The sequence below is a fragment of the Crotalus tigris genome, unplaced genomic scaffold (assembly GCF_016545835.1).
Source record: "Crotalus tigris isolate CLP2741 ecotype Arizona unplaced genomic scaffold, ASM1654583v1 scf7180000017568.12009008, whole genome shotgun sequence".
NCBI classification, from domain to species: domain Eukaryota; kingdom Metazoa; phylum Chordata; class Lepidosauria; order Squamata; family Viperidae; genus Crotalus; species Crotalus tigris.
In genome coordinates, this window is record NW_024096478.1 from 369,292 (window position 1) to 396,925 (window position 27,634).

General features: G+C 38.6%; 1 protein-coding gene and 1 long non-coding RNA gene across 2 annotated transcripts; one reads left to right on the forward strand and one right to left on the reverse strand.

Moving 5' to 3' along the window:
* Positions 1 to 66: 66 nt before the first annotated feature.
* Positions 67 to 24,748, forward strand: LOC120311574. Its single transcript, XR_005557662.1, has 3 exons — positions 67 to 146; positions 13,269 to 13,420; positions 23,328 to 24,748. It is a non-coding gene; the product is annotated as an uncharacterized LOC120311574 (long non-coding RNA).
* On the reverse strand, positions 9,761 to 25,645 carry ZCCHC10 (zinc finger CCHC-type containing 10). Its single transcript, XM_039351210.1, has 4 exons — positions 24,755 to 25,645; positions 19,831 to 19,989; positions 16,285 to 16,326; positions 9,761 to 13,462 (listed from the first exon to the last, which is right to left on the reverse strand). The coding sequence occupies exons 1-4, from the start codon at positions 24,931 to 24,933 to the stop codon at positions 13,177 to 13,179; spliced, it is 666 nt and encodes a 221-aa protein (XP_039207144.1). The 5' UTR covers positions 24,934 to 25,645; the 3' UTR covers positions 9,761 to 13,176.
* Between the last annotated feature and the right edge of the window lie 1,989 nt (positions 25,646 to 27,634).

Here is a 27,634-nt window from a genome sequence, read left to right on the forward strand (position 1 = left end):
TGCCCCTCCCCCTCCCTCTCCCTCCCCTGGAGAGGACTACCCAGCAACCTTCGCGTCAACGGCCCCCCTCCCGCCCCATCCGGCGGCTGAGGGGGAGGGACCAAATTGGCGACCACGTGATCCTCTCCCGGAAAGGCTTCGCCGAGGTTCGTGCGCCGTCCCCCCTCCCTTTCGGAAAGAGGCTTCCCGGGTTTTCCCATTTGGGATGTAACTCACGAAGTGTCAGTGGAAAGTTGCGACCGCCAAACGTGCAGCTTGCCTGCTTTTTAGGCGGAGAGCTCTCGGATGGGTGACGCTCTGCGAGCGAGATAGTCGACGGAGCTGTCAGCTCCGATCGGGCGGTTGCGGCGACAATTTTCCATTGATTTTTTTTTCTCGCCCTCCTGGCTACCAGATCAAAGTGAATTTAGTTTCATAAACTGAATTTAATTTCATCCAAATGTATATAGTACTGAGGTACTTTTTCCAGTACTTTATTAATAATTGCGGAAATAATTAAAAGTAGAAAGCGATATCTGATCAGAACTATAACATCAAATTCTGGGCGGGGGATGTTTCAGCAGTGACACCTCAAAACAACATTCGGCACATTTTCATTCACGCTACTAGACCAGACTTAGCATGTGGTTATATTAGTCCCGAAAAGCAAAGATAACAGTAGAACAAACAGGCAGTAACGTTACCTCATTGAATAAAGAGGTTTGAAGATACTATCGTGTTTTTGTAAATGATCTGCAAGGCATCTTTTGTGGCATAAAAATTCTACTGTTAATAAAGTTGGAAGGGACCTTGGAGGTCATCTATTCTAGTCCAACCCCCTGCTCAGAAATAGGAATCGTATAGGAAACCTTATACCATTTCAGACAAATGACTGTCCAGTCTCTTCTTTAAAAACTTTCAATGTTGGAACATTCACAGCTTCTGGAGGCAGGTTGTTGCACTGGGTAATTGTTCTGTCAGGAAATTTCTCAAGCTTCTGGAGTTATTTTCGCTTTGAGGATTCTCATCCATGTAATCCTTTCTAAGCTCTAAATTTATTGAAATTAGCTCTAGTTTGATTGTGTTCTATTGCTTGTGCTTGCATAATGTTGAATTCCAATATTGCATGATCAGTTCTCCCCAAGGTTCCTATGGCTTCAACACCTATCATTTCATCTCTGTTAGTGAGAATTAGGTCCAATATGGCTGATCCCCTAGTTCCCTTCTCTACTTTTTGGTAGACACAGTTGTCTGCTAGGTTTGTCAGGAATGTTTGATCTTCCACTTGGTGCAGAGTTTGTCTTCAGTTGATGTTAGGAAAATTAAAGTCCCCCATTGCTATTGTGATGTGCTTCCTACATACCTTAGTTAGCTGACTAGCAAAAAGTTCATCTATTTTCTCTGTTTGGTTGGGTGTCCTATAGTATACACCTATGGCAATGTCATTTCCCCCCCCCCCTTTTATATTGACCCAAATGCATTTTCATCATTGTGCTCTATTTCTGTAGGGATGTAGTTATTTCTTATATAGAGAGCAACTCCACCTCCTCTTTTATTTGGTCTGTTTCTTTTAAATAATTTAAATCCCTCATGCTGTGTGTTCCATTTGTGGGTTTCATCCCACCAAGTTTCTGTAATGGCAACAATATCATATCTGCCCTCATTTACCTGAATTTCTAGTTCACCCAGTTTATTGCTCATACTCTGTGCTTTGGTGTATAGACATTTGAGTCCTTTATAACTGACCCTGTGTTTACTTTCTACATAACTTGTGTGGTGCCTGAGTTCCCCTATTACCACCTGTTTGATAAGTGCACTTGGTGTGGCACTCACTATTAAAAGCTTGATTTTGCTTGACAGCTAGGTTGATATTCTTGTCCACACACACCTCTATGTTACATGCACAGATAACCCTATAATTTTTAGATTGCCGGGGACAGGGATGTTTTGTATCAATTAACTCACTATCCCTGTTGTTCAGTTTAAATATTTCCCTAGAAAATATGTGAATTTATTGCCAAGTAACTCAGTCCCTTTCTTTGATGGATGCAAGCCGTTTCTTTTGTACACTTTTTCATTGGACCAGTTGCAGACATCGTGACTAATATAACCAAAGCCTTCCCCTTTACACCTCTCCTTTAACCACATATTGAATTCTGCTATATGCTGGCCTTTTCCATTTTGTTTCTTATGCACTGGTAAAACCTCTGAAAAAGTAAGCCTACAGCCTATCCTGCTAAGTTCTTCCCCAAGTTCTGAAAATCATTCTGCACAGTACATATTTTTGGGATAGATCGTTAGTGCCAAGATGTACAATAGCATCCACATCACAGTCCTTGCTGGCATTCTTGACTATCTTAAAAATACGCTTCTTGTCTCTACTGGCAGTAGCACCTGGAAGACACCTGACCTCTTTCAAAACCTCTGGATCCTTTCTAAATTTATATCCCTTAGAATTGAATCACCAACCAGAAGGTGACTTCTCTTTTTAGATGCCTTGCTCTTCTTGCATGAGTGATGTGTAATACCTGATTCACACTTTCCCCTGTCCAAAGCAAGTTCTTCATCTCGGAACACGATCCCCTGCTTATTTGAGTTATCATCATCATCATCATCATCACAACTACATTGACTTGTTTCTTAGTGTCCCTATTAAGGTCAGCAAGGGCACTGTATCTGTTATGCAGGGATACAGCGAAAGCTTTGTGTTTATGGTTCACAGCTCTCACCCTACCAGATCTCACGGTTGTCCATACTGCCCTTCTCCTGCAAGATCTTTGTGATAGAGGGGCTGATAGCATGGCAACTCAATAGAGCAGAAGGGCTGAACTAGACATGTAATTTCTGCCTGAAGAGCACAGATTACAGACCCTAGATAAGTAATCTGTCTTTGTAGACTAGTGATTTGTTATTAGTGATTTGTTGATATACTGGGCAGTGTATGAACTGTTCTTCAGCCAATTTTGGTCAGAATTCAAGTTGAATAAGAAACTGCATCGGTTTTTTGACTGCATCAAGGTCAGAAGTTAGGATAAGTTTGTATAAGAACCCAGCCCAACCAACATAACAAGAAGCCTAGTACACAAAAGATCAGTGATGGTGCCAATAGTAAAAGGAAGAAAAAAGATGGGGTGGCCTCATTTTGGAGAAGATGGTTGAATATTAACAGATGATGGGGTAATAACCAATTTCCTCAACTCCTACTTTGTTTCAGTGGGAATTGTGTTGAAATGGATTTAAACAGAATAATTGATACAAGATAGGTAAAGGACAATTATGGAGCATCTGGATGCTATGTATAGTTTTGCCTCCAAGATGAGACCTGTTACATCCATAACTAATGCAAGGGCCTGTGAATGTATTGGAAACCTATTTCTGTGATCTTTGAGAAATTATGATAACCACAATGCCAGAGGATTGAAGAAGAGCAACTATTCCTACCTTCAAAAGAAAGCAAGGAGGACCCATGCGACCACAGATCATCAATTTGATATTGATATTGGGCAAAACTCTGGAATAAATTATTAAAAAATTTGTGAACTTTTAAAAAAGATTGCACTGCACATCAGGCGACAGCATGGATTTATCAAGAATAAGCCATTAATCTTTTCTGATAGAATAATAAGTTTTGTTAATTATAGAAATAAGGTTTCCCTGTCCAGTTGTGTCCAACTCTAGGGCGCGGCATTCATCTCCATTTCTTGGCCAAGGGAGCCAGCATTACCCAAAGATACTTTCCATGGTCATCTGGCCAGCATGGCTATACGTCAAAGATGCATGGAATGCTGTTACCTTCCCACTGATGTGGTACTTATTAATCTACTCATATTTTGCATGCTTTTGAACTGCTAGGGAGCTGGGGCAAATAATGGGAGCTCGCACTCAGATCTCGAACTTAGGCTATCAGCTTTCCAGCTGACAAGCTCAGTATCTAACTGCTTAACCATCATGCCCTCGATTGTAGGAATCAAGTGGTCATAATATAAATACAGCAGAGGTTCCATGAGATCTTAACAAAGAAGTTTTCAACATGTAGGCCAGGTTATACAGCTATAAGATGGATGCAAAATTGGTTGGACAATTATACCTAAGAGGTACTTGTGAATAGTTTAAGAGGGATCAAACAGACCAAGAGACTTCTAGAGCACCTCTGACAGAAGACATAGAATAAACTAAATCAAAATGGCTATTAAATCCTCCCACCGATTCATGCGGTGAAATGGAAATACTTGTCCAAACTAATTGCTTTTGCAGAACATTATCCAGCTGCCCTCTTTAAAGTGACCAAATTCTTTCTAGGTGTAGGGGCCTGCTGAGGAATATGATGATTTTCTGGCGTATAATTCAGATTTGTTTCAAGTTGGATATTAGCATGGATACTGATCCAGTGGAGAAGCCTGAGGTAGGTAATGGTTTGACTCTGTTGCTCTTGAGCCAGGCATGTTGGCTGAGGAATTCTGGGAGTTGAAGTCCACAAGTCATAAAAGGGCCAAGTCTGAAGACCCCGGCTCTTGAGGAAGTTGGCAGGATCTTAGGAAACATGAGCTTAGCAGCTTGTGTTTTAGATCCATGTTCCCTCTGGCTGGTAAAAGCTTCCCAAGAGGTGACATGCAGTTGAGTACTGGTGGTACTCAATGCATCTTTGGATGAGGGGGTGATGCTTCAGCCCTTTAAAGGAGACAGTGGTTCTGCCCTCTTAAAGAGCCATCGGTAGATCCCACCTTGATGGACAATTTTTGTCCTAACTACAACCTCCCTTTCTGGGGAAGGTTGTTGAGAAAATAGGTTTGTTGCAGTTCCCTAGGATCCTGGATGGAAAAAATTATCTGGATCCCATTCAGTCAGATTGCTGGTCTGGATAAGAATGGAAATATTACTTGTACTCAGGGCTTTTTTTTCTCATAGAACACCCAGAACGGAGTTCCAGCACCTTTTTGGGATGGAACCTTGTAGGGTAGGCAAGGCAGGTTGTAAGACGTGTGTGAGTTCTAGCACTTTTTTTTTTTTTTAGAAAAAAAACACTGCTTGTACTTTTTGATGATCTTTGGCAGAAGTGGAATGAGGTTAGTGAGTCTGTCCTTGCATAACTTGATTCTTTGCTGCCTTTGATATCATCAACTATATACTGTATTGATCTGGGCCAGCTCTGGGGGTTGAGAGGTGGGACAGCACTGTGTTGTCCTGGTTCATTTTCTTCATTAAAGTCCATTTCCAGTTGGCTTGAATGAGAGCAAGTGGTCCAACATGCGGCTCCTGCTGTGTCATCTTTTCCAGGATCTGGTGCTTTCGCCAGTCCTGTTTAACTTGGTGAAACTTTAATGACTTGGAGGAGATCATCTGTCACCACGGGGTGAGGTATCATCAGTAGGCTGCTGATATTCAACTTTATATCTCTGCCCGTGATGAGTTAAGTCATGCCGTGACTGCGGTTTCTTAGTGCCTGGAGGCTGTTGATGTGAAATGTAGTCCAGATTCCCAGGAGGGAAGAAATGCATTCCAGAGAAGTAAAAGACAGCAAAGTTTAGCTAGTTTGAGTGGGAGGAAGATAGTCAGAATAGCTCCTCCCTAGGAGTTCTCAGAGTATTGTTTAATGGTGTAAGTAATTTGCTTTAGTCTAGCAAGAGTTCTGTCTATGTGCAAGGAACAATACATGAAACTGCTTAGAAGAATCTCAGCATGTCTTCCTTGGTTTTTGGTGCTTGACAGGATAGGGAGGAATAGGCGAAACTGAACCCTAGCAACAGAGTAGCTTTAGGTTTGGGGCTTCTTGATTCTTGGAGAATTAACATCTTTGGGTGTGTATGGGGTAGCACTGCCCCAGACCTGGTACGCAATCTGGGGATTCTCTTGGGCTTGCAACTCCTGCTCGAGGAACAGGTGGCAGTTGTAGCCAGAAGGCTTTCATACAATTGTGAGTTATGCATCAGTTATCCCCATTCCTATACCATATTCTTCTCATAATCATCAATGCCTAGTCCAGGGGATGGGCAACCCGTGGCTCCAGGGTCTCATGCGGCTCTTTCATCCCTCCGCTGCGGCTCCCAGTCCTCCGCCACCTAAAAAAAAATCAATGAATTTCAACTTCTCACAGAAAAAAAAAAGATCTCGCAAAGTTGGAATTGATTGATTTAACTTCTTTTTAGTCCCACAAACAAAAGAAGTTTGTGGGACTGCCCACAAGCTTTTTTTCTTTGTAAGACTGCACACGGCGGCGGAGGAAGTGACGGAGGACCGCGTCAGAGCTGGAAAGAAAGTGCCACATGGGTCCATCCGGGGGCACAGAGGGGATTTTCTGCCAAGCATCTTGTACGGACCTGGGGAAATGGGCTGGGTGGGGGGAGCTGCCAATTCCGCTGCCATGAGACTTGTCAGATCCCCCCCCCAGTGGCCATGATCCCCCCAGCCAGCCAGCCAGCCACCATCACCTGACTTACCCTTCACCTGGCCGGCCGGCTGGCACAAAGCCTCACCACTCTTTTCATTCTCCTCCCCACTCTGCTCCATCCGAGTTGAAGAAAGTGGAGGCGCAGAAGCAAGATTGCTCTCAATAAGGCGGGCACACACGAGCGAGCAGCGCACTTGGCTCTTATTATTTGAGAGCAATCCCGCTGCTGCGCCTCCACTTTCTTCAACTTGGATGGAGCCGAGGAGCCGCTGGTGGAGTCTCTTGAGTGGGAAGGACAAGCTTTGCTGCTGGGCCATGTCTGGGCTATGCCCTGCCATTGCCTCCCAAACTCCACCTTTGCTGCTGGGGAAAGCTGCAGCGGCAGGGTGCTCCATGCAGGGGAGATAGGGAAAAGCAGCAGCAGGGCATGCTCCATGTAGGGAAGGTAAGAGGGAAAAGCGATGGCAGGGCACGTTCCATATAGGAGAGGTAGGAAGGAAAAGCGATGGCAGGGCACGCTCCATGTAGGGGAGGTAGGAGGGAAAAGTGGCAGCAGGGTGCACTCTGCACGGGGGAGGTAGAAGAAGAAAGCAGCAGCAGGGTGCTCTGTGTATGGGGGGCGGTAAGCAGCAGCAGTGGTAGAGTGCTGGGGGGGGAACCAGCAGGGTTTTGTGGCTCCCGGTGTTTTCTTTTCTGTGGGAAAGGGATCCAAATGGCTCTTTGAGTGTTTAAAGTTGCTGATCCCTGCCCTAGTCATGTCCCACTTGGAATATTGTAATGCATTGTACATGGAACTAACATTGAAGAATATCCAGAAGCTTCGGCTGGTTCAAACTGCAATAGTCTGCATAGTTTTACGCAAATCTAAATTTGCACGTGTCACCGCTTTTGCGGGAGCTGCATTGGTTGCCAGTTTATTCTGGGTCCAATTCAAGGTGCTATCACCTTTAAAACCCTACATGCTTGGGGCCAGGTTATTTGAAGGATCAGCTCTCTCCAGTTACATCTATCCAGCCCAACAGAACTGGAAGGCAGGATATGTTGTGGGTCCCATCTGACAGTGAGACCAAGAAAAAGGGCCCTCTCCGTGGTGACTCCCTCCCTATGGAATATCATTTCCCCAGATATAAGATTAACCCTACTTTGTTACTTTTCTGGAAGGTGCTGAAGATGTGGTTCTTTCAGCGACACCAGGTTGACCCAGTGCCAATCAAGTAATTGGTTTGATTATGTTTGATGCTGCTGGGGGGGGGGAGGTTACGGGTATCTGTATTTTAGATTTTTAATTTTATAAGGCACTCAGAGTCACTCTATGAGAGTAGCCATATAAATTAGTTAAACAAACAAACAAATAAATGGACAGACATTGCATGGTGTTGTTTTTGTACATATCAGTACCAATCCTAAATGCCCATGTGTAGATTAAGATATTAATTAGCCTTGGCCACCAGAAATTAAGTACTTCAGCTTAAGCATTTCTTTCTGTGATGTCTTAGTTCACTCTTTGCCTGCCTGTAATTAATTATCTTAACTGATTGCATACAGTAATATTTTTGCACTCCCAGGTTGGAAAGCCATAGAAAGCTCTAAGAGATGCACATCTGATAATAATCAATAATTCCTTAATACTTGGCCTCAATTTTCAAGAGTCAGAATAATTCTAAACGCATTTGGCATCTAACCCAAATGTTCTGCATCATTCTTGGTATCCATACTTGAAAAATACCTAAATCTTTTCTGAATGTTTTAAGGGAGGTGACGATTGGATACACATTGTAAATGTTAATATAATATTATTTCACTAAGTGGGAGTATTGTACATAAGTAAACTCACAAAACCAGCATAAACTCAAACTGCATTATTTCCAAGTTATTAGCCATGTAACTATTGTAAGTGAGTTAGGTATCATTAAGTCAAGCTCCTTCCTATCCCCTGACCCTCCCAAGCATATTTTTTAATTCATCATCCAAATCACACAAGGTTTTGCTTATTCATCATTACTTGAAAGGGTCAAGCTTCAATCAGTCTAGAATTAGTTGATCTGTTTTCTATAGTCTATGATAACTTTCATAAGCTTCTTGAAAAGCATCTATCTACCTATCATATATTATCTCAGGAAAAACCTTTGCTTTAACTATTCAGATCTTCATTATACCAGAGAAATATTTGTATATTTCACAATTTTCTCTATCACTGTCTTCCTCCTTAAAATTAAGCCTTTTTATTTCTCTACCACACTATCCTTTATTTTCTTTATTCTTCAACTGAGCTAACCAAAACTACTTACCACCCTCATTTCTTTGCCAACAATAATACAGCCACTAGGCATGCGAGCTGACACTGTGTTTGTCATGTCATTGTTTTAACATGAGAGTAATCCATTTTTTACTTTCATAATGAGCCAGGAGTGTTGCAAGCTTTTGCTGTTTTTGGCAAGAGTATCAAAAACAATATAGCACTGTAAGATCCATTCCACTTAAATATATATGAGGGAGACGGGCAGTTTTTAAATATGATTAAGTAAATAAATGTGGTAATGAGCAAATTTTGCATCTTGCCTTGCATCACTCCCCATCCCCCACTAAGTGTATATTTTCATTTAACAAAATGGTGTGTATCTCAAATTGTTAAACATTATACCTTCCTGTTTTTGACTTCTGTTGTCATCTCTTCCAACTTCACTATTTTTATAATATACACAGAAAATTGGGAATCATATACATCCTTGTTTTACTCTGAACCATTCTATTTCTTCAAGCTCAGTTCCTACAATATAGTCTTATAAAGATTCCTCAGAAGAATTATCAGATATTCTGGCAACCCTCATTACTCTTACTTATACTGTACATTTTGGCATGATCTACATAGTCAAAAACTCTGCTATATCTGATCAAGCAAAAACAAACCTCATTGTTTCTCTTATCTGATTTACGTTATCTGCCTTAGCTTGGGTCCTCTGCCTTTACGGAAATGTGTCTGTTCATTTGGCATTTCCCGTTTTGTGTATGACTTTATTCTTTGCAAGTTGCTAGCAGAATTTCATTTACAATTGCAATTTGTGCAATAGTATGGTATTTTGCTTTCTCCTGTAACTCTCTTCTTTGAATAGTTATTACCCATGTTTTCCAATATCTGGGCCTTACAGTCTTGTTACATATTTGTAGGAGTCATTAACACTTTTACTGCCTTTCTTCATGGCTTTAAATCTCTATATTTGTTCTTCCTATTCTGCTTAATTAGCAGGCAACAATCCTGCAGGTAAAGCTGAACAGTCTCTGACATCATCTAGACAGTTCTTTTATTATCTTTGATGATAGGTAGTAATCATCATGAAAACAATCTACAGTATTCATACTAAGTTTACAATCTGTAAAAATAAAAGTTTAAGCCCTTAATTTGCATTTAATAATTTATTAATTTCTTAAATTATACATTCTATATAGCATGATTCAATTTTTTTTCTGGTAGTTTTAGAATTATAGTGTCTAAATTTTGCAAAACATAGAAATGGTTACAGACTAAAATGCACAACTTCATAAACATTTAAATAGAACATTTGTATTCAAAAGTCATTCTACACACATTTTCATAAAAATATAAAAAATAGTTCAATCATTGATTCATACTTTAACTAGACTTAGGATATTTAACATGTCCCCTCCCATATATTCCTCATAAAAAGGCTCTCACCAAAACAAAAGAAACTAAAAAGAAACTGTATGGATTAATGAATACTTCCAATAGCTATAATTCATTACAATAATCTGTTATTTCTTTTCTGTAACCTACAAGAAATGGACTGCAATAATCTTTCATAATATGTATCTTCCATTCAAATTTATTGTGCTATGCAAAAAATACACATTTTTAAATAAGTGACTGTAAATTAGAATACGACCAGATTAATCAAATGCATGTTATAGGCTAAGAATTTTTATGCAAAAATATCACAAGGGGAAATATTTAAAGATATCTTTTTTTATCCAGCTCCACTGAAAATAAATTTTTTTCTCATTGAAAGCATTTATATAACATTTTTTCCAGGTGCCCAAAATAGCATGCAGCAAACTCTTCCATTTCATAATGCTTTCAGGGCATATTTAATATTAGGGAAAGGCACAAAGATGAAACATTTCAGCTGCAGCACTGAATACTACTCTCCATGAACAGTGCAAAAACAGCTTAAAGGGAAGTCTTTAAGCTTGAACAGGTCTGATTAAAAAGATCAAAGCATTTGGCCTTGATTCAAAGATTCTGATACATAGTGGAGAGAGACATGTATGTAGTTGCCTGCAAGGATCTTTATTACAAAACTGAAGGTGGTCTTTGTTAGTACTGGATAGTGCTGTTTCTCTTTCAGTGGACAGAGGATCAGGCTTCTGGTCCAAACCATGTAAAAAGGAGTATGCTAGCCTTGTAGACAAGATGAGGGCATTCGGTACATTAAACCATTTAGATTTGGATGAGAAGAATAATTGCTATTACAACAAATGTCAAGCCACTATTTAAAGAATGACAAAAGTGCAGAAACAAGTGTTGCTAAAAATATATATAATAGAACTGTTGCTGCCATATGTCAATACAGCAGGCTTCTGCCTGAAGATTTCCCTCTGATTTAAAGAGCAATTTGTTATTCATCCTGTGTTTAAATATGTACATGGAGAACCTCTATCCAAGCCATATTCAGAGGGATGACGGGGTCCCGTCTGGTCTTCAGGTTCAATCCAAGATCTCCCTCCTTCTAGAGGGCTGGAAGCAGCAGAAAAAAAATGTCCACCTGTGTCAAGTGCTGATCAGAAATAAGTCTAACCTAAAATATGCACAATTTACAAACAGATTGAATTGATACTGTATTAGTAAAGGCAGTTTAAAAGCTTAATTACTACAAGAGGCAAAGGATGTGTTGATCTGCCTCCAGAAAAGTAATTTGGAGGCAGCAAGCTTGAAGTGAACTGGCCCTATCGACTTTTGGTTTCAGCATCGTCAACTGAAATCAATGTTGCCTTGGAGTGAAATAAGTTTCTTATCTCTGACTTAAATGCTTTTTGCAAGGGGATACCCAGGAATATTAATTGATTTTTGAGTTAAATATCCTAACTTTCTATTTTAGAAAATGCTACTTTTTGGATATTTCTTTACTTTACAGTGTCATTGTGTTCTCTTTCCACTTTATAATAAACATAAGTACACTCTTTTTTAAGCCTGTAATAGAACCCTAAGAATTTATTCTGAAATCATTACATGTCATCATAAACAAGGATTTGGCATTTAAAGAGACAACTTAAAATGATCTAGTAAAGTATTCACTCTGATTACTTTTACATTCCACTAAATTACAACCATAATAGCTCAAGGATTTTTGGGGGGAGGGAGGGGGGACAATTGATAACTGGCAAAAGGTAAAAACAGAGGCTTAAAGGAACAGAAACATTGATAACTGGATGGCTAGCTGGCAATATTTTTACCAAATGTAAAACACAGCATGAAGCCTTTCTTCCAAGGATTTCTGGGCTGAAATGTTTATCCAGTGACCAGTTGCCAAGCTAATGCTTTACATGAGAAAAAATTTAAACACATCCCTTTCTCTGAAAGGAAGAAAAATACGAAAGTAAGTTATATGACTAGAAGTAGGAGCCAGGAAGTACCCCAAACACTTTTATTTCTCTAACTTCCTCTAAAATGGAAATAATAGTATAGACAAAAGCTTGTGAGTTTTAATTTTGAAACTATAGCATAAACTATTTTTATTCCTTTTGGCTACCTCTTACTTATAGTATTCATATCTATTTCTATCGGAAACACAATAGATTACTGTAATGAAGTTTTCTTTGCCTGGAAGAGTGTATGAGGGAATAGAGCTTACCTTTCTCTTCCCCCAGCTATATCCTCTTCCACAAGTTTGTGTACTGTATAAGAATAAACTAGCCAGCAATTATTCTACCCAAAGAGCAAAAGGAAGTTGTACATGGCAGTCAGTCAAAACCTAATGTTACAGGAGGGCTTGCAACAAGACTTGAGAGAGAGAGAGAGAGAGAGAGAGAGAGAGAGAGAGAGAGAGAGAGAGAGAGAGAGAGCGCTTAATGGTGATAAGATACATACTCCTCAGTATAATGCGAAGATCTCTACCCATCATCATTTTGCATATGCAGACAAAGTCCAAGAGGGCAACCGAGACAGAGAGTCTGGTTTCAATAGGCTCAGCAATCCTACTGGACTGAGATGGTAATAAGATCGGTATATAGGATACTGATCGCAAAAGAATCCAATTAACATAAATTTGATACTGAGCCATTAACTGACTACAATATTGAACTATTTTTTTTTAACTTTTTCAAACAAGCTTTTTTTTTTCCTGTACAAAATGCAATATTGTTTCCTCTGTACCTGAGGAGGAACATTAAATATGGCTTTGGGTTTCTTAGCCATCTGAAATCAAACTTCATATTCTCCTTCCCTCTTACTTAGACTATAAAACTGATGTAAACACAAGATTGCTGAATGACTATAACACAGGATGATTCAGAAAATATATTCTGCTTTCCGGCATGTAAACATCAGGATGACTGGACCTTAATTCATATAAATATTAGATTTCTTTAAAAATTAAGAAAAAAGGTAGCATTCCCTATTAAACAGTAATCCACAAAAATACTCTTTCAGTTTGTATTACTTGCCATTTAACAGCTTATGGCCTATCAACTACTATGTAAAAACAAATACCGTTTTACAACTGTAAAAACAGACAACCGGTTAGTTTAGTTTGGCCATTATGCATTTTTGACGCAAGTTATTTTTTACTGCCACCATAGTCCTAGCATCGCACCAAATTGTTCTTCTTCTTTTTCTTTGGTGGTTCATCGTCTGTGCTGCTGTCTGTGCTGCTGCTGCTGCTGCTGCTGGAAGAACTTGACTCTGTTTCAAAGTCAGAAGAACTAGAAGAACTACTGGATGATGGAGAAGACGAAGAACTGGATGTGCTTTCATCACTATCACTGTCATCTGACGAGGAGGAGGAGGAGGAGTCATCGCTCTCTGATGAAGACTCGCTAGCTGAGGTGATGCTGCTGCCACTGCTGGAACTTGTCACACTTTTAGACCTGGCGGAAGTTTTAAAAGGACCAGCAGACATTATTTAGCAGTTTTACTAAAAGAAAGATTCTAGATTTTTAATAGGAAAAACAATTAAAAGCACAGTATTAGGCGACAGCTTGCATCTTCTCCCCAAATATTCTGACAGTCACTCAAGAGCTGACATTTTTTGCAGTAGGCCTATGCAAATCATTCTGTGAGATTTTGCCTCAGCATACATCTCTCAGAGCAGAAGAGTCTGCTGAGCTCTTTTCAAGGCTCTACTGAGACATTTCATGCATTACAGCAGTGGTTCTCAACCTTTCTAATGCCGTGACCCCATAATACAGTTCCCCATGTTGTGGTGACCCCCAAGTGAGTGTGGCCACCAATAAGAGGGAGTAGGACAGCTAGGGAAAAGGGAAAAAAATAGCGGACAGCGTGGTTTGGTGACCCCCGTGAAATGGTCGTTCGACCCCAAATGGGGTCCCGACCCACAGGTTGAGAACCACTGCATTACAGGATATATGGCATGTCAAGGAGCAAATCCTTGCCTGGAGGAGGAGCATGATGGAAAGGGACCCTTATCAAATGCTTTGCACTGGCTTACCATGTAGTCATCAATAATCATAAAAGAATAACAAACATCAGAAAAAAGCTTTGTTAATTAACACATTGAATTGATTCAAGTAATAATTCTCCAGGCGTATCAGTCTATGCAATGATATAGAAATTACTAGAAAATCATTTCCTACTATGTCAATGATTTACAGCAGGCATTAAGTTCATGTGCCTTCTCCTGCCCCCTTCTTCCTGATGATCATAAGGCAGGAAGTCTTTGCAGATATTGAAGTATAGTTTTCTGCAGCAAGGTTTCTATGGTGCATTGTATAAGAATGCATCCATTTTATATGATCTGAATTGATTGTAACATGTTCCAGGCAGTTTAAGGTTCTTTTTTAGCACTTAAGACCCTAAACAGTTTAGAACCTCAGTATCTTGCAACCATTTGTTTAAGAGTGTGCTGATAAACTGGCTCTGCCAGTTCCATTGCTACTGCTGCAACTGCCAACCAGGTGACTGGCATGTCAACTGTTGCAGCTCTGCTCTGGTCTGAACTGGCTCACAAAATGCCAGAAGATTTAACAATTGGCTCTTACAAGCATACCACTGGATTTAACTCATTAGAGCTTGTCCAGCAGGAAAGGCCCTCTTAAAGAAGCTCTCACTTTTTAAGGCCAGTTTGGCCAGCAAATAGAATGGCCTTCTATATTTTTCTCAAGCTACAGAATGTACTGCCTTAGAAGTTGAGTTTGGTCTCTGTATCTTTTTGCTTTAAGTATCCAGGAAAGGTCTTGGGCTCTTTGGGGGGGGGGGTCACAGTGATAGGTCAGAGAAAGTCTGAGTCATTGTGCAGCAGCTTTGAAAAAAGCAGAAATCCATGCTAGGAAAGGGACTAAAAATAAAATTGTCGTCATTATAATGGTCCTATAAAACTCTATAGTATATCCACACCCATAAAATTGTAAACAGTATGACAGTTTCATGGGGGGGGGAGAGGCAATATCATAGATATGGAAAACTACTGAAGATGAAACAAAAATATTTTAAGGACTCAAAAGACTTCCCTCCTCACATTTTATGTATTAAATCAGTCACAGCAAGTAATCACCCCAAATGCCTCTAGGCAGCTGTTTAAAATAAAGGTAAAAGAAGTACAATCACAACTACAAAATTAAAAATACATGCTAGCTGAAAAAAATATAGCAGTCATTAATATAGCTAGGAGGCACCAGCTTAGGAAAAAGTAATGCAAGGAATGAAAATTGTTGAAGTGGAAACCAGTAGAACCAGGCTAGAGAGCACTGTTATGTCAACACACATCAGGTGCCTTTCAAGGCCTTCAGAAGAACATCCAGGTATTTACTGGCTGGGAAACATACACAGAAGGGGTTTGATTTATGTATAACACAAGGGATACATCTTTTGGCTTGTGGCTTCATGCTTGTCTGATGTAAAAAAAAAAAGAAGACTAATCAATCCGAGTTGTGTCTGAGAGCTTTCTACTAAGTAGACCAATTCCTGAAAAAAGGTGATGTGCCTGCAGAGTCAAGAACTGCAGTGAGCCTGTGTAAAGCCTGACAACTGGGGGATGGGAGATGAAAACATTCTTGAGGTACATTTCCTTCACAAAAATATAGGGTCAGGTTTTCATCCAATGAAAATGACTGAAAGGAAATTTAGAATCATTTAAAAAAAAATTCACAGAGTATGTAACTAGCCTGTGAAATTCATTACCAAATGTGGTGATGACCTAGATATATCTTTTAAAAAGGATTAAATGAGTAGTTAATTAAGGGCTTAGTCTTGAAGACTCAATGTTTCCTTTGGGTTGGCAGGGTGCCTCCAAATAGCAGTTACAGAGCAACAATGACAGGAGGGATTAGGTCTCCAAGCACTGTTTATGAACACCTCAGAGACATTTGGCTTGCTAATGTGAGAAACAGAATGCAGGGCTAGTATGGGCTTAGGCCTGATTTATCAGTTATTCTCATGTTCTTTTTTAGCCAGCCTTTTTCAATGTGAAAACATTTTGACATTTAAACCATTTTATTATATTTCTGTATTGGCATTTTTATTGTTAGCTGCCTTGAGTTCTTTAAGAACAGAAGGAAAGGATATAAATCAAAATAATGAATAATCATATTAAAAAGAATTTCTTCTTTCAAGCTAAGAAAGGATCGGAAGTGGAGAGCATGTCAGTATGAATCAAAGTGACAGATAGCAATACTATGAAACTATTAATGTGATAAAATCTGTTTATTTTTTTAAAAAATATTTCTTTACATACCTTTTTTTCTTGCTCTTTTTATCTGTAGTACATTCTCCGGAACTGATTGGGAGGGAAGAGAATCAGGTGGAAAGAAATTACTTCAATTAATATGTACTTTTTAAAAAGAGTTCAATCAGAAACCTGCGCTAACATTAGATCAAAATCAGTTTCTCAGCAAATGAGAAATTACAAAGGCAATGGTGGAAATCTAAGATATTAAAAAAATGAACAAAACAATAAAAAGGAACTAAATAGAACTGCATATTTAAACTAGTTAAATAAATATTATTTATAAATCATTCAAAAAGTTTAATAACCAAATAGCATATAAACATTGTTCATTTATGAAAAAAAATATTTTGATATATTTTGGTTTCTTTTGACTAAGTCAAACTTAAAAGAGAATCAGTTGTACATGTTTAATTGTAATGGAGTATCTTAATATAAGTACTTCAGATCTACAAAACAAGTACATTGAACTTTTTTTTAAAAGATGTTTTAAATATTAACCTTTAATCTTAACTAATTCTTTTCTATAATCTTAGTTTAAATCTATCTGCCTACTACATGCATACAGGTCAAAACCTATTCTCAATTCTTAGCAAATCAAGCAGCAATGAAATAACAGAATGCAGAATAAATTATAAATTATGGTATTTAATTGGCCAATAAAACATTTCAATTTTTGAAGAAAAGATCTTAGGCATATAAATAGGAGTGCAGACTGGGTAGTTCTTTGGTTAGTCTAGTTACTGTTTAATTATAATTTTAATGTTCTTAGAATGCGCAAAGTTCACTGAGCCAGAAATGAACCATTTCAGAGAATTCTAGAAAACTGTGTTTCTCTTTGGATCATCTGAACTCCTAGGTCTACCATTTCAGGGACTATTTGGCTGTTTCATCAGGAATATTATGTCCAGAACACATTGGACTACTGCTGATTCATAGAATTTAATTCTGGAAAAGGCTGAATCTCCACCCAGAATAGCATGGTCCAAACTGCCTCCCTGGAATTTGGCACAGTCCGAAGAGAAACAGAACATTCCATTTCCATTTAATAACGCATAAGCCTGAATTACATAAATAACTTTTAACTATGAGGGTAAATAGTGAGGGAATGGGCAGGAAAACAATGCTAGAAACAGAAATGGAGTGAAAGGGCTAAAAAGCAAAAAGAAAAAGAAAATGAAGAATTACAACAAAAAGAGAACTGAACTAGTAGTAGAATAAGTGAGAATAACCAAGGAACAAAAAAAAAAGTGATCACATAATAATTCCAGGAAAGAAAACAGTTCAAAACTGAACTGGAATAATGTATTTACTGTTGACTTAAATAGCTGCTGCCAGAATTCTGTTGATCATGATAGACAGATATTAAAAAGAGCCCCCACTGCAATTGTTTTACATACTGATTCAGAACCTTGAAAGAGGCTTGCTCAGACTTACTCTAATTTATGTCCAAACATATATCCTTACGAATCTATGTCTATTTTAATGGTTTGCCCATAATAAAGAGAAGAGGCAGTGGAATAATATTCTCTTTTCCCATGCACAAGTTTCAGTCTTTATGAGATGTGTCAAACATTTTCAATTTGAAGCATTTCAATTTCAAAACAGGTAGTTCTGATCTCAAACTGCAGCCTTGCCAGAACCCATTCCAAAAATATAGCAGAATGTTCCCCACATTCCAACTTTACTACTATTATTATTATTATTATCTCTGTCAAATTATTATTTACACTGTGTAAGATGTTACTAATAGTGAGCATTAACCTGACCACTATTGGAGCCATTTCAATGTCAAGATTGCATCTGTAGGGTCCTAGAATCCCTTTCTCCCCCAAAGGTTAGAGGGCAGAGATAATTCAGATTGCAGAGTAACTAGCTGTGCCTGAAAGAAGATGCCCTGTTGAGCAAATTTAAGTCCACTTTTCCCCTCTCTACTATTGTGTTCTAGCAGCTTCTCATAGTCCAAGGGTCTGCAACCTTAAACACCTAAAGAGCCACTTGGACCTGTTTCCCAGAGAAAAGAAAACACTGGGAGCTGCAAAACTTGCGCACGCGCGAGGGGGGAGGAGAACTTGATTGAAGAGTTTAATTAAAAAGAAATACAGGCTGCTGTGCATGAGTTCTCGTTTTCTCACTCTCTCTCGTCTCCCTTTCTCTTTCCTCTCTCTTCTCTCTCCCTCTTTCTCTTTCCTCTTTGTCCTTTCTCTCTCTCTCGCTCTTTCCTCTCCCTCTTTCTCTTTTCTCTCTCTCTTTTCTTTTCCCTCTCTTTCCTCCCCCCTCTCTCACTTTCTCTCTTGCTCTTTCCTTTCTCCCTCCCTCCCTCTCCTTCTCTCTCTCTCTCTCTCTCTCTCTCTCTCTCTCTCTCTCTCTCTCTCTCTCTCTCCCCCTCCCTCTCCCTCTGTCCAATCTTCTGCTCACCTGGCAAGCTGGCTTCAGGCTGTTCTGCAACAAGTTGACACACATTATTGGGCTGGCTTTCTCCTCCCCTTCCTGCTTCCTGCAGAGATGCAGCAAAGGGAAGAGCCCCACCCAATAACCTTGTCAGCTTGTCGGAGAATAGGGTGAGGCCACTCTTTTATACACACAGAGAGAGAGAGAGAGAGAGAGAGAGGGAGGAGGGAGGGAGGGAGGGAGGGAGGGGAGAGAAAGAGAGAGAGAGAGAGAGAGAAAGGAAGCACAAATGCCTCTCTCTCTCTCTCTGCAAATGGCAGAGGAGCTGGGAGCCGCAGAAGGCCCAAATCATTGGTTTCATAGCCAATGATTCTATAGCTTGACAAAAGTTTGCCTCCAATCCTTCTCTGTGATTTCCCCTATTCACATGAGGCTTGACCCTAAGGCACCAATATTTATCCTCATGATAGGACTTTATGAACTCCTAAATGGGTTTAAGTTTGAAATGGAGTGCTTCAGTATCACAGTAAGTATTGCAATGATGTAACAACTGTGTTGAGACAGCCCCATTTCAATATCAGAATGATTTTGGTAAGGTTCCCGTGAGACGTCAGAACTTTGCTTAATTAGACTTGGTCTAGAAAACTGCTTTACTGTTAGTGGGCTTTACCCTGAAAGCAATAAAGATTTTTTCAGAAATCTAAATGATTCCTTTTTCCTGAATTTGCTTGTCTCATGGGATATAAAAAGTTAAGAAGCTTATCCATCTCCACTATTTTCTAACATTTTTCTAGCCCTTCATGTAACTCTGTCAGATACATGTTAAAACAGAAAAGTTGCATTTTTGCCAATATAAGATTTCATCTCTGTTTTGGAAGCTGAGAGAGAATTAATGTTTTATTGACCTTGTCAATACTATCAATACCTCTACTGACAGGAGGCCGTACATTTAACTCCTGATAACCTCACCCAGGAGTCTCTCAAGCTAAAATGAATCCTTATAGCTTAGCTTTCAGGATTATTTGGGTTATAGTGTTATGCATGACATTCTGATATATTCCTCCCCAATGGTGCAGAACTTGTTAAAAGCTTTTCACACTTTTTTCCTTGTACATATATATTTTTCTATAAATGACATGTAATCTTTTACATTGTATATCATACCTTTGTTGTAGTAGCTGGTTCTCTTTTTCTTTAAGTGCTTTTTTAAATTCTGCTGTTCGTGATGGTCTATACAGATATTTTCTTTTCCCTGTACATTCATATGTCCAGTGTCCAAATTCCAAACATTTCTGACACCTTACATGTTGTTTATTTGCTTCTCTGTGGAAGTACATAAAAGCGATTGAGACCAATTGTTTTTTATTTAAAAAGACAGATAGAACAGAAATTTGCTTGTAACTAGATGGCAGTTTTAAACTAACTCCTGCTAGTTATATTATTTATAACTTGATAATTACTCAAATCCTCACAATTCAATACATTTCATTTGTTTAATCAGTTTATCTTGCTATTCATCTTGCTAATGACTCTGGGTCGATAACAAAATCTAAAAACCAAAGAAATCAGCAATCAGCCCCATATATGATAAAATAGCCAAGTTTTAAGAGCTTTCTGTAAGGCCAACTAGGTTGGGGCTAACTTAATGTTGCTTAGGGCAGGTGCTCCAATAGAAAAATCATGTTTTCTGAGACATGCAAGATGGCTTTTGCTAATCAAAGAAATTCGGTATGTTCCTCCTGATAAATATGATGGGATGAATAATTAAAGAAGGTTGATTCCCTCAAATAACCAGTCCCCATGACATGAAAGGTTTTATAGGTACAACACACACCTTAAATTGTACCTGGAAGCCTACTGAGAGCCAGTTAGCTTGAGTAACAAAAGTTAACATGGCCATATCAGATGTAGCCAGAATTCTAGTTGCCCGATGTCCTTCAAATCAGCCAATGTAGAACCCATTTCAGTAGTCCAATGGAAGATAACCACAGCATAACTTATCACGAACAGTGTGTTCTAGTCCAGGAAGGGCACAACCAGCAACATAAAGCTATTCTTGGTCATAGTTGCCACTTGTTCCTCAAACAGGAGCCATGAATCTAGGAGGACCCCCAAATAGCACACTGATTCTGCCTATAATATATGCCCATCCAGAAAAAAGGATGATAAATTACTGGCATAAGGGTGTCCTAACGCCCACAGCCACTCAAGATTTGCTAGAGTTGAGCTGGAATCTATTCTTCCCTCTTCAGATCCCTGCAACCTCCAAATATCAAGATAGAAACTGCATGGCAAATTAATAGCAACCATTTTATTTATTTGTATTGCACATAATCCCTAGAGCCCAACTTTATAGAATCTCATGTCCAGTTATTTTGGAGATAGCACCTCTAAATGTCACCTGAATGTCCCAGATTACCAACGCTAGTCCTTGCCTCCACCTCCTGGCGTTGGCTGATATTACAGCTGAACCCCAGGCAGGTAGATTTCCAAGAAGGCAATCTTCCTCTATGCTCATCCAAGTTTCAATAATGCACGCTAGTGGATTCTTCTCATCCTTATCACAAGGGAGGGAAGTTTTATTATGGATTGACCTGGCATTTAGTAGCAGCATCCAAATGCCTCTGCCTCTGAAGATTCAACGATTAAGAAATGTGGTAGAGGGTAGGGGGCTGAAACACAGCAATGGTACAAGATACCAGTACTACATTCCCTGAATGAGGCCCATTTCCCACTTTCTACCATATTCCCCATAATCCAATCCCAGATAGCTGTCACACCAAACCAGAAGCTGTTTAGTAGCCATAAGGCCCAGGCTGGTTGTCCCATCACCAATCTTCAATTCCTGTCCTACTGCCATCAGCTCTTATCATCAGAGAATCTGCTGCTATCCAAACTCTTGCAGCCATATCCAGCAGAATATCCAGACCATTTGCTAGGACTCTCCATCACCTTTTTCTTCATCACTGTGTTGTGCTGATTGCCCCAACATTTGATTGGAATTGTTGTGGCTAGCACACAAATCAACTGACCAAAAATGGCTCCTCTCCTATAATCTGTTGATGGTTGTTACAAACTGACACTTTTTAAATGCATATTCATAAAGCTCTGCACAAGGAACATTTTACATTGTTTAAATAGCAATCACATTCAAAAGATGTCATTATTAAATGCCTCATACTTAAACATCACGGTAGTTGGCATATTCATTTTTTGAAATCACTTATGGTTGTGTCTGAATTTTAAGGACTATCAGTAATTCATTTGTGCAATTCAGAAATTCATTGTCTGGAATGGTATCATTTCAAAGCATTTAAAACCAGTTTTTGAGCATATTTAACTAATAATATATGGTAAGTATAGCAAGCTGCTAGGTTGAGTCCACAATAGCTGAATTCACAAAAACAAGCTAAATATACTTTATTTACTTTTAGTTCAGCATACTATTCAAATTCAGTCACTGTAATTTATAAGTCACAATGAATGGTTCAGGAAGTTCTTCAAATGCAGCAGCTTATAAACTGAACAACTCATGGCTTAGTATGGTAAGTAAAGAGTCACAATAAAACCAACAGTGACTAGTTACTTTGCTATTCAAAATTTGCTAAAATATTACTATGAATCACCTACCGGTAATTGGAATTTATATGATTGATCCACAGTTCACTCGACCAAGAAACTTGAATTTCGTCAGTTTTTGAATACAAACCAACTCAATGTATCTGAATATTCACTCAAAAGTGTGTATTATATTGACTCAAATACAATGTTTGCTTCCTTGGAATAATGCAGATTTTTATCTAAGGGCTTTTTTCTAGCCCTTAAAGTCATGTTTTAATCTCAATATTAGCTATCTCTTTTAGAATTAGCAGCATAATTTAGAGGAAGATTTATGGTATGTTGTGATACAATCTCTTTAAGTTATATACTTTCATGTGATATCAGAATTCAAATAAAAAAACAGTTTTTGTCCTCAAAATTTTGTATTAGAGCTCCTGTGCTTATTGAGGATGCACTGCAGGGGGCGAACTAGCTCCACACCAGATTTCAGGGATAAAATTAATGTGTTTAGCCTCTGCAAGGCTTAAATAACATTGCTATAAAGATTAAAGTAGGAAAGGGTAAAAATAAAAATTGAATGCTTAAAATCCTTTAGGCTCTATTTCTAACTAAACTGATTTGATTACTTTATTAAACATTGCTTTTCAGTGTATGGTTATGGAAATTGGTTCTTTAATCATGTTCTAGGTTTTTAAATAAAGTGTTTTGTTAATATTACATTCATTAAAACAATTTAGCAGAATTTTTCAATCCTATAAAGACATATAACATATGGACTGGATTGTTCACTTCTCAGATTCATATCTTCCCAATTAACTGGATTAGAATAAGATGGTATACAGAACTAAAGGTAAGAGATTATCTCCCTTGACAGAGTGATCTTTTAAGAGTCTCAGAAATAACTCTAACTCCATTAGCTGATGGTGAAAAATGTTGAAAATTGTACTTCAGCAGCTGTAAGACAGCCAGAAAAACTCTAAACAATTAACCTGCATATGGAAAAGTGTGGATTGAGGAATTAAAATACAGCTATAACATAGATAATATCTGGATGGGCCATCCCAACATTTACACAGAATTTCATCCTATATTTACAATAGGCTTCTCCTGATGAGGCAGTGGAAAATCGCAACAGATTGTCTGAAGACCAGTCATTTGAAGCTCAGTTCAGATGAATACAGCAAAGTGTCGGAGTAAGTGTGTGTGTATAAATCAACCAGTCTTTTCAAGAACACATACAGGTAGGTAAACCTTACTGCAAATTAATATTCTGTGATATTCTCTTATCACAAAAAAGATAAACCACTTTAATTTTACATCTAAGAAATGTTTACAGAATGTGATTAATTTTAGAAAATTAAGACACACAACTTCTAGGCTCCCATTTAATGTGGCTCATTTAACCATGATTTATTGCTTCCTTAAAGCTATGAATGTCATTCACTCCCAGAGCAGCTGCCATTGTCTACTACAGTACTTAATAGTTTCAAATTGTGATTATTGCTAACAGGAATAGCAACAATTGCGAGATTAGATGATATGGTCTAAAAAATATTATATCCAGTATTATTTATGTTTACTGTTGTGACTATGTATTTACCAGTTTTTCTGAATACATCCAAATATTGTATAAATAATAATTGGGAAAGGGTTGGGAAAGACTCTTTCATAATATTCATTTAATTCTAAGAAGTTAAGAACCTCTTTAACTAATTCCAGCATTACAAAATATTTAAATTTACAGAGAGAAAACACTTTGAGTGCCAGCATTATTAGAGAAAGCTCACTATAAAATGTTTAACACAAGATTAAAAGCCAATTAGAAGATATTCATTAGATTTAATGTAATATATATAAACAGCATTACTTAAGTTTTTAAAGCATGCATTTAATCATTAATTTATGAAACCATAATTTGGCTCACACAATTCAGCAGTGTGCTGCACAGGAAACAACTACCCTTTATTTCTAATAATGTTTGAACAAATAACATTTTGTGAGAAAGTTATGGGAGACGGCACTTCCATGTGCATGCCAGCAAGCAAAGCAAAACAAACAGGGCAAGAAATCACAACCATAACTGCCCAGACACCAATTAAACCGCTTACTCTGACAGTTTTTCCACAGCAAGCGATGCTGACAGAAACATACCGCAACACACAATGGCTCTCCTCCCGAGGTTAGCATCAAGGGAGCTAGGACATTTTTCGCACCTTTACCCCCTGACCCCTACAGAAGCCGCGGCGTTCTAGGTACTTCAGCACCTGCCCTCTCGACACGTACACGAGAATCCACCCTCCTTAAAAGACCAATTGCACACATGCCAACTATGTCTCGCCCTTTTAAAAAGGTCTTCCCAATTCTTCCTTCTTAGCGCTGTCCTTCCCCTAACAGCTGGGGAGCAAGTGTTTTGGATTTCCCGCGCTTCACCCGCAGGACTGCCTCCAGCTTGTTTAACACCCCTCTCTCGAGAAGCCCATGGTGGTTGCTTCCCTCTCCAGCCTTTCTCTACCCGCCACACACTCACGCTTGTCTCCGAGCAATCAAACGATGCATGGGAGTCGCCATCTTAGCCATCGGCCGGGCACCAACCCAAGAGGCATGCCGGGAATTCCACCCTCTCTTTTCCTGTTCTATCGGATGACGTATTTCGGCAGCCAGTGAAAGGAGCGGGGAGGGGAACCTTCGGACGTTACCATTGGGCATCGTAGGTGGACGTCTTTGCTCTCCTTTGCTTGCCCGTATTCTTTTTCTTTCAAGTATCTCTCGCCTTCCTTAGCCTTTTCCTGAACTATTGGTAATCCTTTTTTTTTTAGGATTCAGTCGAAACAGAGCGGTTTTTATTTAAGTATTTTTGATGTCCAACCAGAATGGAATAAGCCATTTCGAACTGCAAGTTCTTTCTTAAAAGAGAACATTAGTTATAAAAAGGAGGCGGGGGAGATGCTGGTCTCTGACATGGAAACTTTCTCTCCCCACTCCCTTATTTTTTTGAGCGTGGTGCATTCAAAACTATACATGTCCTTCAGTCTCAGGTAACGCTGCCAGAGTCATAACTTCATACAATGAGGTTCTAAAATCCAGAGATGTTAAAAATGGATTATTACTTGAGACTGTATGGTACAGTTTGTGAATATTCTGTGCTTGACAAAAGGAAGAAACTATAATTTTTAAAAAATAATATTGTATTGCTTTTCCCTTGTTATATTTTACTTACATGGAAATAATGTGGCTCGTAATGAAGCCAGATGTTCAGACTCAATTTGGCATTTTTATCCATCTATCAAGTCCTTCCAAACCTGGGATAGGCAGATATGGATGTTTGATGGTGTTAAACTATTGTTCTGCTTCTATTTTCTGGTATTTGTATTTTGTGATTATCTCAATTTCTTTCTCCTCTGCTATTTCTAGGTACTGTCATGTCCACTATCCAGACTTCTTTGTCTTTCTTATCAACAATTGTTAATTCTGGGGTATTATGTTGCATATACATAAACTTTTATGCCTCAAAAGTTATAACACAATATGACAAGGTTTTGATGACTCAAGTAGATTGGAACTTATGCTTGGTCATCTTCACACAACAAAGTATGACCAAAGCTAAAATAAATATAATTTACCTATTGCCTGTTCTACCAGTATCCATTTTCTGTAATTGGCCCTTTTAGTGAACGAGAATTGGATTGGTCTTTACAAGATTGTAAACATAATGTAAGTATATACAGTTGATAAGCTAATTATATAGTTGATTAAACTATTTCTTTTGGAAGAGAAAACATCAAAACATTATCTAACTCTTAAGATACTGTTTTTTACTTTGAATCCAACAATTTACTTCCTCAGTAATTTTTCAGAATCTGTTTTATAAGAATGAAAAGACAGCTTTCTGATATGATATAAATACATTTGTTAGGACTCTGTTTATAAATCAGGCTGAAATGTGTATGGAAAATTTGAAATAATATATATGTACTGTATTGTGACAAGGGAATTTATATTGATATTTATATAAATATAGAAAAGAAATATAATTAAACAGAATTGTATCCAAACTTATACCTCATTAAACTGAACATCCCTTCTACAAGTGGAGAAAATTAAATCTGGCATTCACTGAGGAAATATGGAGGCTTTGATCTTTTCCAATTTCTCCTTTTGCCATCCCTGTCTAGTGCCTCTCCATGTCGTCCTAGCAAAATTCCTATCTCCCAGAACAGTGAAGGACATAGTGAAAAATCCTCTTCAAATAACAAAATTCATCTGAGTGTAATTCTGACTTCAACCCCTTGTCTGAAGACAGATTCAGTTATTTAGAATATGTTAGACCAGGGGGGTCAAATTGCCGGCCCGTGGCCTGGTTGCTTCATATGGAGGCTGCGCCCACCCCAGTTCCGGCAATGCAAAAAAAGTTGCAATACGTCGCAACATGTCACATGACGAGGCAAGTTTGACAGCCATGTGTTAGATTAAGCCTAAGAAAAATGAAAAGCAATTCAATCAGAATGAGGTTCTTTATTTGCTTAGACACACAATACAGATAGTCCTCGACTTATACTGATCTCTGAGCGACCATTTGATACTACACTGGACACTCAAAAAGATGACCAAAATTGGAAATTCTGAAGGCCTCCTCCCCATGGTCACATGATCCCCATGGTCACATGATCACAGTTGGTAGCACTCAGCTACCAACCTATACTTAATGGTTCAGGGTCACATCACCATGATGTACAATTTTTTGGCCGGAAACCAGTGTTTACTTTTGGCTTCCAGCAAAGAAAAGCCCATTATGAACTATGGATTTACTTAATGATCACTTAACAACTGCTACAAAAAAATTGTAAAATTGGATGGGGTTACATGATGACCTGCTTAATGACTGGCAGGACTTAAGACTGGGTTCAATTACTTGTAAATCAAGATTACCTATAGACAGGTTCTTGCCAGACTAAACTCTTACTACTTCCACCCTAATGGATTTCCTTGGGAGATTCTAGGGAGTGTCAGTCATTTTCCTTCCTCTGTCCCCTATCTAGCTCTGAGCTGGGCTGCCTCTTATCTCCTTCCCCTTTGTGGGATGTGCTTCCTCCTTCCTGGGAAACTGCTACTTCACTAGAGTCCATCATACTAACTTCCCCTTCATGGGCATCATTTCTCACATTATTTCTCTGTAACACTTCTGAAGCCACTTACTGACTTTTCTAACACTATAGGGAACAAGTTTCACATAGAATTTAAAAGGGCATTAACGTGGCCTTCTGAGAAAACGCCAGTTTGCATTATGCGCTTACTCATGATTAGTTGAACCATTGTTTGTTCAACTAACTCATTTTTCTTTGGTATACTGAACCATAAATTAACTACATGGATTGTACTGAACCATAAATTAACTACATGGATTGAATTC

Excerpts from the sequence above, each read along its gene's own strand:
- ZCCHC10 (XM_039351210.1), bottom strand. The coding sequence starts at position 24,933 with ATGCCCAATGGTAACGTCCGAAGGTTCCCCTCCCCGCTCCTTTCACTG. Across the intron at positions 19,990-24,754 it reads TTGATTGCTCGGAGACAAGC|AGAAGCAAATAAACAACATG; the intron begins GTGAGTGTGTGG and ends GTACTTCCACAG. Across the intron at positions 13,463-16,284 it reads AAAAAGAGCAAGAAAAAAAG|GTCTAAAAGTGTGACAAGTT; the intron begins GTATGTAAAGAA and ends AACTTCCGCCAG.